The sequence below is a fragment of the Dipodomys ordii genome, unplaced genomic scaffold (assembly GCF_000151885.1).
Source record: "Dipodomys ordii isolate 6190 unplaced genomic scaffold, Dord_2.0 Scaffold10, whole genome shotgun sequence".
In the NCBI taxonomy this organism is placed as follows: Eukaryota; Metazoa; Chordata; class Mammalia; order Rodentia; family Heteromyidae; genus Dipodomys; species Dipodomys ordii.
This window is the reverse complement of record NW_012267226.1, coordinates 26,168,176-26,180,334: the sequence shown is the minus strand read 5'-3', so window position 1 is coordinate 26,180,334 and position 12,159 is coordinate 26,168,176. Positions and strand designations below refer to the sequence as shown.

The 12,159-nt window shown below is 40.0% G+C and overlaps 1 protein-coding gene across 1 annotated transcript in view; it reads left to right on the top strand.

The window, feature by feature from the left end:
- The window catches only part of Piwil4 (piwi-like RNA-mediated gene silencing 4), a 38,469-nt gene that overhangs the window by 25,137 nt on the left and 1,173 nt on the right, over positions 1-12,159 (top strand). The window contains exons 12-17 of the mRNA XM_013009541.1: positions 904-1,088; positions 4,144-4,216; positions 5,593-5,793; positions 7,989-8,092; positions 9,981-10,051; positions 11,377-11,530. Of these exons, the coding sequence (XP_012864995.1) occupies positions 904-1,088; positions 4,144-4,216; positions 5,593-5,793; positions 7,989-8,092; positions 9,981-10,051; positions 11,377-11,530 (788 nt within the window). The remainder of the gene's footprint in view (positions 1-903; positions 1,089-4,143; positions 4,217-5,592; positions 5,794-7,988; positions 8,093-9,980; positions 10,052-11,376; positions 11,531-12,159) is intronic.

The following is a 12,159-nucleotide window of genomic DNA, read 5'->3' as shown; positions in this document are numbered from 1 at the left end:
TTTTCTTTTTGCTTATATGGTGCTGAGGAATCGAACCCAGGGCCTCAGGCATGCAAGGCAAGCGCTCTACCACTGAGCCACCTTCCCAGCCCCATCAGCTCCCTTTTTTCTTAAGACTTAAGGTCTGCCATGATTTCCTTTTCAGTATAAACTTAATTGACTGAAAATTACAGCACCCAGGAGACACGGTTTAGGTTCGTTAGAAAATGACATAGTTAAAAGACCTACCTATTATTGCCTGTCATTCTAGAAAGAAAAAAGGAAGAAGGAAGGAAGGAAGGGCCACTACTTGAGAAAATTCAATTTTCTGGTGAAAGATAACTAACAGACTATGTTTCCTTTTACCACAGTTAGTTTTCAGTTGCTGTGTCAGTTGTGTCTGTTAATCTTTCAAATTAAATGATAGCTGTCACTCCAGACAGTACTTAAGAGGCATACTGAAACCTGAACAAACAATCTGCTGCCACTTGAGAGTTTCGATTGGCAAATGAACATATCACATGCAAAACTTACATTATTCTTCACTCTTTTCCTTTAAGGCCATTGTATTTCATTTCACTTTAAAAATTTCTCTTGTCTTTATTGAGTACAGTAAACTGGCATATCTCTAATATAACTGAGCATCAAATGTTTTGTGTTGGCATATAGAAATTTTTCATCATTTAATTTTGATAATCTATCCAAATTACCCTTATTGGAAAAGCTGAGGGGAAAACTGATTTCCAGAACCTTGTAAAGCACTGAAATGTAGGCCTCCATATTGCTGTAATAAACAGGAATTAACCATATTTTAAAGAAAAAATTGTCTTAAATTATTCTATTGGAACAAATAGCCCTTTCATATTGTCTCAATTGCTGCCTAAATAAATCTGTCCCATCCTTTTATGATCTTTATTTACTCAGTGTCAACCTGTGTCTGCTGCTGATTGGTCCAAGGATATACGAACCTGCAAGATGTTAAGTGCACAATCTTTGAATAAATGGTTGATTTTATGCAGTAACAGAACTGAGAATGTGATCCAGAGTTTTCTGAGCTGTTTGAGAAGAGTCGGAAGTTCCATGGGATTTAATGTGGGCTACCCTAAAATGTGAGAATGCATTGAATACTTTCAATATATTAATTTGGTTTGATTAGAAGGCAGGAAATAATGACTGGCATTATCTGCAAAAGCTTTGTTTTAGTAAAAATTTTCTAATACAAAGTACCAAGAGATTCATTACAAGAAAACAGATTTGATAACATTTTTTTATAAAGATCAGACTATGTTTTACCTTGATCTTTGAAGACTTTTATTTTCACAGTTCTTCTTAGGAAAGTTTCATTCCTCAAAATCTTTTCATTATTGGTTGGGGTATAATAAATCTTTCTTTTTTGCCAGTACTGGGGCTTGAACTCAGGGCCTAGAAGCTATCTTTTAGCTTTTTCCACTCAAAGCTGGCATTTTCCCACTTGAACCACACCTCCACCTCTGGCTTTTGATTGGTTAATTAGAAATAAGAGTCTCATGGATATGCCTTCCTAAGCTAATCATAATTTCCTGCCTTGGTTGTCTTCAAACAGGGATCCTCAGATTTCATCTTCCTAAATAGCCAGGCTTATAGGAATGAGCTACTGGCACCCAGCTTAGTTGGGTATAAATCCTTAGTAAGTCCAAATTTTGCCACCTTTGCCTTTGTCCTTATTAGTTATTAATGAACCTTAACAGCAAACAGGATACTAAAAAATAAATGTTGTATTTCATGATTTAATTGATAGATCTTATGATGTTTCAAAATTCAATTATAGAAATAACTCCAAACTGGGAAAAGAGCAAAGAAAGAGGTAACATTCTTCAAAAAGAAATGTATTAATTACCTGACTTATGAAATAGTAACCCCTCTGTACATCTTTATAATAACAAGAACAAAATAAAAGCAGGACACTGGTGGCTCATGCCGTAATCCTAGCTATGCAGGAGGCTGAGATCTTAGGAACACAGTTTGAAGCCAGCCAGGGTAGGAAAGTCTATAAGACTCTTATCTCCAATTAATCACAAGAAGACTGAAAGTGGAGCTGTGGCTCAAAGTGGTAGAGCAATAGCCTTGATCAAAAGAGCTCAGAGACAGTGCCTAGGTACCGAGGTCAAGCCCCCATGACCAACATAAAATGAAAATAAAAATATAAAACATAGGGCTGGGAAGGTGGCTCAGTGGTAGAGCACTTGCCTTGCATGCACAAGACCCTGGGTTCGATTCCTCAGCACCACATAAGCAAAAAGAAAAAAAGCCGAAAGTGGCGTTGTGGCTCAAGTGGTAGAGCGCTAGCCTTGAGCTGAAGAGCTGAGGGACAGTGCCGAGGCCCAGAGTTCAGGCCCACGACCGGACCCAAAAAAATAAATAATAAAGCTACCCTCTCCTATATATATATATATATATATATATATATATATATATATATATATATATATATATATATATATAGGAGAGGGTAGCTTTATTATTTATTTTTTTGGGTCCGGTCGTGGGCCTGAACTCTGGGCCTGGGCACTGTCCCTCAGCTCTTCAGCTCAAGGCTAGCGCTCTACCACTTGAGCCACAGCGCCACTTCCGGCTTTTTTTTTTGCTTATGTGGTGCTGAGGAATCAAACCCAGGGCCTCAGGCATGCAAGGCAAGCACTCTACCACTGAGCCACCTTCCCAGCCCTTAAGGCTTATTTTAAAAGAAACAAATCTAGCCAGGTACCAGTGGCTCACACTTATAATCTTAACTACTCAGGAGACTGAGATCTATGGATCAAGGTTCAAAGCCAACTTGCACAGGGAAGTCCTTGAGACTTATAGCTCCAATTAACTACTAAAAAGCCAGAAGAGGAGCTGTGGCTCAAGTGGTAGACCAGCCTTGAGCGAAAAAGCTCAGGGACAGCACCCAGGCTCTGAGTCCCAGGACAGGCATGCACCCACATGCACGCATACACACTATCTAAAATAAGTTTTGTTGATTCTGTTACATAAGGTTAGTTATTTAGAGGATTTTTTTTCTTGGTAAAGCCACCTAGTTATTCTTTGAACATTTATTGAGTAGTTGTTATGTGTTTGATTCTCAGTGGCTGAGAATAAGAAACACAAATTTACTCAAAATGAGCAGGTTTCCTTTAGAACCCATTCATTGTTGTGCCTCTTTATATTGAACTTGATATGCTTATAAAACTGTGGTTACTTCTTTTTCTTTGTTGTTGTGAATGTATGATGATCCTAATTGGAAGGTGAGAAGTTCTTTTTTTTTCTTTTTTCTTTTCTTTCTTTCTTTTTTTTTTTTTTTTGTCGGTCGTGGGGCTTGAACTCTGGGCTTGGGTGCTGTCCCTGTGTTCTTCAGCTCAAGGTGAACGCTCTACCGCTTGAGCCACAGCGCCACTTCCGGTTTTGTAGCAGTTTATTGGAGATAAGAGTCTCCTGGACTTCTCTGCCCGGGCTGGCTTTGAACCTCGATCCTCAGATCTCAGCCTTCTGAGTAGCTAGGATTACAGGTGTGAGCCACTGGCACCCGGCCAAGAAGTTCTTTAAATGGAAGTTATGTTTGTAGCCTTTTGCCCCTAACATAATGTTACATGATTGACTGATTAAGGTTGCTTAGTCCAGGCTCCAAAACAGGTTACTACTGTGGTTAAAAAAACAAATCAAACCAAAGAAACCACCCCTTTTATTTTCTTGAATTATGCAGGAACATAGTTGAATACCTTGGCTTCACTAACTTGATGGTTTCTGAAACTTTCATTTTAAAATTGTCTTAGACAGTCAGTACTAGAGAAGTCATATTTCTGCTTTAATGTGAGCCCTGTTTTAGAATTTGATAACCTGAGCTTGTAAATTTCAAAAGTTCACTTTCAACCCAGTTTTGAACAATATAAATATTAATTGAGGGCATTCTGTACAGGCGAAAAAGTGTCATTTGCCTCAAAACAATGTTTATGGTAATAAAGATGGTTACTAAAGATTGATTGCATATCTTGTACAATATCTTGAGAAACAATTTTATCTTCAAAAGATTTTTATATTTCATTAGTGGCTTTTTCCCTAAAACTACTAGTCCTTTGCAAATTCATTAATATTAGTTCTAATATCATATGATTATGTGCTACTAAGAACACCTTAATCTCTTTATTACAGCATAAACATACAGGAAAGCACAGCTGCGTTCATTAGAGCTATTCAGCTACATGTGGACCCTAATGTTCAGTTGGTAAGTACAGGGCATTTTTTGGATTTTTTGATGTACAATTCACATGTTTTTGAATATTCTATTCCATGGTAGGCTTGCAAATTACTATGCATTTCCCTAAAATACTTAAGAAAGTATTACTATTTGTCAGTGTTTTATTTTCTTAGCTCTACCAGTTTTAAGTGTTTATTATTAGCCTTCTGACAGCTTCTGTTGCTTGCATTTTTTTCCAGCTTGTTGAGGGTCATCTTTTACTTAAATTGACTCCCACTTCTTCTCATAAATGTTAGGGTACCCATGGCTCCATGTTTCTGCTTCCTCTGAAACCCTGCCATCTGTGTACTATATCTTCTATGAAAGCCATTTCCTCTGGCACTGTACCACCATGTTGGACACTTGCGTTTGCCTTATTTCCCAAAGTTGTATGTGAGACCTGTGTGTGTTTGTACCAACTACATGCAAGTGTAATAGAGTGGAGCCAAAGTATGATTAAACCATACTCCAACTTTGTTGTTTTGTTTTTGTTGCTGTTGTTTGAGGCCAGAACTCTTAACTCTGTATCTGACACTTTCACCCATAGGCTGGTGTGCTACCAACTGAGTCAAGCCTCCAGCCCCTAAACTCCAAGTTTTTAGACATTCTGGATATTCTTACTCTTCTTACAAGATCACTGCCTACCCAGATACCACATTGTTTTTCCTGATATTTTGCTTTCTCTTTAGCCTCCCCAGTTCATTTAGACCACCTCCCAACATGCTTGTTCATATCTCATGAAAAACAGTATTAGCCATGTTTCTCTTTCAGTCATACACACACAAAAATGTCTATGTTATACTAAGTGAATAGGATTCTCACTCTGAGGTTTATTTTTTATGTAAATAAAATGAAACTTTGAGAAGCATTGTGAGAATATACTAAGAACTTTCATATACCTTTCCTAGAATCTTGTCTGACGTGTAACCATATTTCTTTATCATTACCATGTTTGCTAGCATCATTTCCTAAACTATTGGAGGGTAAGTTGCACACAGTTACTCTTGAATCCTTGTTGCACATTTCCTGAAAAAGAGGCACTGCCTTGCAGAGCCATGGAAAACCAACTGACCATAGGAGAAAGCAGTAATAGGAAGAGACTTTGAGAACACAAACATTCAATTTAAGAGAAAAGTGAGGAGGAAGGGAAAGCAAAGAGAGATAGCTAGAACTGGCTAGAGAAGGGCTTTGCTTGATTCATTTATCAGTGGTTTAAAGGCCATTTAAGACAACTGTAGGTACATTAATATTTGTTTCTTGGAAATTTAGGAAGAAAAGATGTTTAGAGGCTTCACATTTTTCCAGAAACTCTTCCCAGACATAAGTAAACTGATTTCATCTTGTGTTGCTTTCTTTGTCTTTAGGTGATGTGTATTCTGCCTTCCAATCAAAAGAACTGTTACGATTCCATTAAAAAATACCTGAGCTCCGACTGCCCAGTCCCAAGCCAGTGTGTGCTTGCTCAGACCTTGAGCAGACAGGGGATAATGATGAGTATTGCCACCAAGATTGCCATGCAGATGATCTGTAAGCTCGGAGGGGAGCTGTGGGCCGTCGAGATTCCAGTGAGGACCCCATTACACTTTTCCTCTCAGTGAACAACTTTTAAATCAAAGTAGGCTCCCCCGATACTCTTGGGAGGCTGGCTCCAGGAACCCCTGAGGATACCAAAACCTGCAGATGTGATATCTGCATATAACCTATGCTCTTTTTCTTGTGTACTTTAAATCATCTCTAGATCTCTTCTAATAGCTAATACAATGTAAATACAAAACTCACGGACATGCAGGACCAACTGTGTTTTGGGGGCCCTGGGTTGTGGAATTATACAACCACTGCAGCAATACCCCAAGAGAAGGTGAAGCATGACCCCTCTTCTCAAGGAATTTTAATTCAGCTGCTAACATAGAAGAAGAATGAAATTTTTTTCATGAAAAAGGATCTAGTTCATCTGCTTGGCGATGGGGTGGGGAACTGCTATACTGAAGTCTGTATTCTGTGGCCTCTACTTTTACCTACTTTCCACAGAGTGCTACTTTTTCAAGTAACCTTGCATCCTGCGTGGGGTTCCCCAGCTCTTAAAGCATTGGCAGAACCTAGGATCTGCCCCTTAGACCTCTCAACTCTAGCAGGAATTAAGAAAATCCTCTTTTATTTCCTCACCTGAGGCAGGCATGGAAAGAAGTTAGGAAAACGAGAAGAATGTCACATTCCCATACATCGCCATAACCATGAAGATGAGTAGGCCCCTCAGCCTCCCTTCTCCCACATCCATTGACGTGAGGTGTGAACACACATGCCCTTGCAGGCTACCTGAAGCAATCTGAAGGAGTGCAGTGGAATCTCTCTTCAGATTCCTACAGGCCAGAGTAAGGGAAAGTAGATTCACCACCACTCTCCTAACCCTAGCCACTGGCATCCCAAGGTTCAGCCCCACAGAGGCTGAAGGTTAAAGTGGCCTGTAGTGAGTCACTTAAGCAAAGCATGTATCATCTTCTTTCCTCCACCTTTAATTTTCTGGTTATGGCTTAATAATATGGATCCTTAACTTAAAAAATTCAGCAACTGCCGGGCGCTGGTGGCTCATGCCTGTAATGCTAGCTACTCAGGAGGCTGAGATCTGAGGATCTCGGTTCAAAGCCAGCCCGGGCAGGAGAGACCGTGAGACTCCTATCTCCAATAAACCACTAGAAAACCGGAAGTGGCGCTGTAGCACAAGTGGTAGAGCGCTCGCCTTGAGCTGAAGAGCTGAGGGATAGCACCCAGGCCCAGAGTTCAAGCCCCATGACCGACCCAAAAAAAAAAAAAATTCAGCAACTGCAGACAACTTTTTTTTTTTTGTCGGTCGTGGGGCTTGAACTCTGGCCTGCGTGCTGTCCCCCTCAGCTCTTCAGCTCAAGGCGAGCTCTCTACCACTTGAGCTACAGCGCCACTTCTGGTTTTCTGGTGGTTTATTGGAGATAGGAGTCTCACTGTCTCTCCTGCCCAGGCTGGCTTTGAACCGAGATCCTCAGATCTCAGCCTCTTGAGTAGCTAGGATTACAGGAGTGAGCTACCAGCGCCCGGCTCTGCAGACAACTTTTTGAATGTCAGATTAAGCCTGGCAGCAATGGCTCACACCTGTAATCCTAGCTACTCAGGAGGCTGAGATCAGAGGATCATGGTTCAAAGCCAGCTGGGCAAGAAAAGCTGTGAAACTCTTATCTCCAGTAAACTACCAGAAAACCGGAAGTGGCACTGTGGCTCCAAGTGGTAGAGCGCTAGGCTTGAGCTGAAGAGCTGAGGGACAGCACCCAGGCCCAGAGTTCAAGCCCTACAATCAACACATGCACACACACACAAAAAGAAGCCGGGCGCTGGTGGCTCATACCTGTAATCCTAGCTACTCAGGATCTGAGGATCACAGTTCAAAGCCAGCCCAGGCAGGAAAGTCCATGAAACTCTTTATCTCCTGTAAACCACCAGAAAACCAGAAGTGGCGCCGTAGCTCAAGTGGTAGAACTTCAGCCTTGAGCTGAAGAGCTGAGGGATAGAGCTCAGGCCCAGAGTTCAAGCCCCACGACCAACAAAAACAACAAAAAAGGCTAAGCAAGAGCACAGGGCCCTTAGTTCAAGCCCTAGTACTGCCACAAAAATAGTCATTTTAACCATTAATCACAATAGTCATTCATATTGAAATTAATCATAACAAAGGTCATAGTAATCATACTAATCACTGGCTAAATAATTGAATTAAATCATGACAAGTTTACTTTTTCAGTTAAAGTCCCTGATGGTGGTTGGTATCGATCTCTGTAAAGATGCCTTCAACAAGGAGGAGGTGGTAGTTGGATTTGTGGCCAGTGTTAACCCCAGAATCACCAGGTACTTTTAAAGTAACTATTGCAGTCTTAAATTTGATCCTCTTGCTCTCTTGCTTGAGAAAACACCTTGCTGTGTCTGTCAGGCTGGCTGACCTTGTCATCCTCCAGCCCCCAAGTGCCTGATTACAGGCATGTGTTATCATGCCTGGCTTCAACTAGACGTTTAACTGTAGTTCAATGAAAAAATGTAAATGATTTGCTCATTTTAAACACTAACACTTAATGATTATAAAGAATACTTACATATAAAAATATTTTTCTCTGGGCTCTGGTGGCTCATACCTATAATCCTTGCTACTCAGGAGGCTAAGATCTGAGGATTACAATTTGAAGTCAGCCTGGACAGGAATGTCTGTGAGACTTATCTATAAATAACCACCAAAACTTGCAGTACAGCTGTGGCTCAAGTGGTAGAAAGCTAGCCTTGCACAAACGTTCAAGGACAGTATCCCAAGCCCTGAGTTCAAACTCCAGGACTGGCAAATTTTTTTTTTTTTTACAATATTGGTATAGTATGTTGCCACACATCATGGTTCAAAGCCAGCCTGGGCAGGAGAGTCCATCAGACTTTTATCTCCAATTAGCTACCAGAAAACTGGAAGTGGTGCTCTGGTTCAAGTGGTAGAGCACCAGTCTTGAGGAAAAAACTCAGGGACAGTGCCAAGGCCCTGAGTTCAAGCTCCACAACTGACAGAAAAAAAAACCTATATATATATATATATAATGTACATAAATACATACATATGTATATAATATATAATATGTGTGTATGTATGTATGTATATATTTTGCCTTGGTTTTTACTACAAAAATATCAAAAATGTACTGAAAGTTGTCCATCAGACTTCTAGACTTCCATGTCACTCTGATCCATGGGTAGTTTTCAAATGCTTTTATCTATGTGTGTACTTGTATCTGTACATATATGTATGCGTATGTATATATTACTATATGTGTGCATATGTATATGTATATATATGAGTGTATGTGATTGTATGTGTATGTGTGTATGTGAGTGTATGTGTATATGTGTTGTGCATATATGTGAGTGTATTATGTGTGTATGTGTGTAAGTGCATGAGTACATAAAGGGGTGGGGAGAGAGATGGGGAGAGACAGAGAGCAAAGGTGACCCCAGTGACCATCTTCAAATATAGGTCATACCTCCTAGTAACATTCAGCCATTAATTCAGTGGTTTAATTTATTGATAGAATTAGCACCTTCACAATCCAGTCACCTTCAATAGCTCTGCCTACTAAAGAATATCCTACTACACACAAGCCTTTTAGGGGGCATTTTATACCCAAACCATAGTGCTTTTAACTAATGACTTTATCATGAGAACTTCTTAAATTTAGATAGGTTGATGGCTAAATTCAAATGAATAACCTATAGAAATGGAGGCTAATGCCTGAGAAATTCTTGAAGATTTTAAAAGCATAAGAGCTACTGCTAAACTAATATGTCCAATAATAATCCAATTATTATTATACAGCAGCTTCTGTTAGTGTTCACTATATTCCAAATTCTGTCCTAAATATTTGTATATATCATTGAGCTTAATGTTTATCACAGACCTTGGAGGTAGTAAGTACTTGGCTGTTTTGGCAATCTCTTTGGTACAATTGGAGAAATTAGATGAAGTTCACATAGCCAGCCCATGTAACTGGTGAGTAGCCAGGGCTGGCACCCCAGTGCCAACCCTGTGGTTTCAAAGTAACAATAAATTGATTCTTGGATGAGGTTCTTTTTAATATAATTGTGATCACATAACATGTACCAAATTATGAACATTGATTTTCATGTCTACTTCTTAATTTAGTATTACTACATATTTAGAGTAGGGATATTGAAGCTGAACCTTACTCTTATCTTTTGCTTGCTTTAGGTGGTTTTCTCGCTGCATCCTTCAGAAAACAACAGCCAATATTGCGGACTGTTTGAAAGTCTTCATGACTGGTACTAAAATCACAGCAGCAGGGTGGGCTCCAAGGATGGTCCTTTAGACTCAAATTTCACAAGCTTATAAACAGACCAGCTAGGCAGAAGCAAACTCACTAAAACTGCCAACTGTCACCTCATTGGGGATCCCAGATTTATGTGCTGACTGTCACAGCTAAAAAGTTGAAAAGGGAGGGAAGTTTGTTAACGCTGGTGGGCTCTGGAAAGCAGTCTGAAGGCCAAAAGAAAAAGGTGTATGGCAGAGCTGTGTAAGTCTAGACACAGGAGACGAGTCTTTGGCTCTAGCATATCCATGCTTACAGGCAAAGTGGGCACAACAGGAAAAGATGGAGAGATAGCAGAGGAGAAAGGAGACCCTATTAGCAGTGCAGGACTCCCAACTGTGTACAGATCTCCTCTCCTCCAGTGTGTATTTTCCAAGCTGTAAGCAGGGGTGATAATTTTTTAAATGAATTTGGTGAGCACTTTGATCATCTTGGATATATGATTAGCTTCTATCAAACTAAAATGAATTTTTACAATAAACTCTTCTAAAGTAATATTTATAATATGTACTTGAAAAGAATTACTGCATTCTATTACTTTGCCCCTCATTTCAAAAGCTGGTAAATTTAACACTTGTTATTGTGTAGAAGTTAACATACAATTCTTACTCTTAGTTTCTACTGATAGTAGGTGGAGAAGTCATTTTCATATGTTTTCATATTTATTCTCATTAGGGAAGAAAAAGATACAAACATAGGAAAGTCTATATCTACTGAGAAGTTGAAGATTAGAAGAAAAAGGCAAATAAAGCTGGGCGCTGGTAGCTCATCCCTGTAATTCTAGGCTGAGATCTGAGGATCTCGGTTCAAAGCCAGCCCGGGCAGAAAAGTCCGTGAGACTCTTATCTCCAATAAATGAACAGAAAACCAGAAGTGGTGCTGTGGCTCAAGTGATAGAGCGCTTATCTTGAGCTGAAGAGCTGAGGGACAGCACCCAGGCCCAGAGTATCTGGCTTTAGGCACTTGTCTGTCGAATAAATTAAAATTTGAATTTGTTGCCTAAATATGAAAATTGGACTAAAGACATATGCTAAATTTAAGAATATATCATGTCATAGAGATCCTCAAGTAGAGATGAAAGATGCTCTTAAAATCTTCCACTCTTAGACTATAACACAACCTTGATATTTCTCTATTCTGAATTACCCAAATTAGCTATTAAACCAAATTAGATATTACTGTTTGTGTCTGAAATAGCAAAGTATTTTTAAAACACCAAAATATGTGGGAATGCTATTTTGGGTTGGCATCATTCTTTACTTACACCAACTATTGCAGGGGCACTGAAAAAATGGCTCAAGCACAACCATGATTTGCCGGCACGGATAATCGTGTATCGTGATGGTGTTGGGAATGGCCAGCTAAAAACAGTTCTTGAATATGAAGTCCCACAGCTGCTGAGCAGCATCAGGGAATCCGGTTCAAGTACCAGGTATTGCTCTTTCTCTGCCACTTCCAAAGATAGCATGTCCACTTGCAGCTATTAAACCAAAGTGCACAAACATGACTTTCTATGCAGCGTGCTTCTGCACTGTGCCAGTGTGGCTGTATGGGTTTCCTGTGAGTGGTCAGGACGGCCTCACATCGACTGCAAACAGAAGCTGTAGGCTTCAGGTGGGTCGCCTAGAGAAAGATACCTCGGAGGCAGCAGACACAGACAAAGTATTCAGGGCTGCTGTCAAATAAAGATGCTAATTGTGCTTACCGTGTATAAAAAGTATGTTAATGTGCCTAGAAAACAACCTGTGGTTTCAGATTGAAGGCACAAGTAATACATGAGGATAAATTATAGGCATTGAGTTGCTGTGCTGAGTTATGGTGCTGAAAAGTGCTGGAAGGTGTGGGAACCATGAAAGAAATCCAAGCTACAGATGGAAACCAGACCATCTTGGACACAGCGCCGCTCCCTCTTTGCATTTGTACATTCAGCATTTCAGTATAGAATTTTCCTCGGTGAGAATGTGAAGTGGCAAAGGCAAGAAAGATATTAAAAATGCAAAATTAGGGCTGGGTGCCATGGCTCATGCTACTCAGGAGGCTGAGATCAGAGAATTGTGGTTC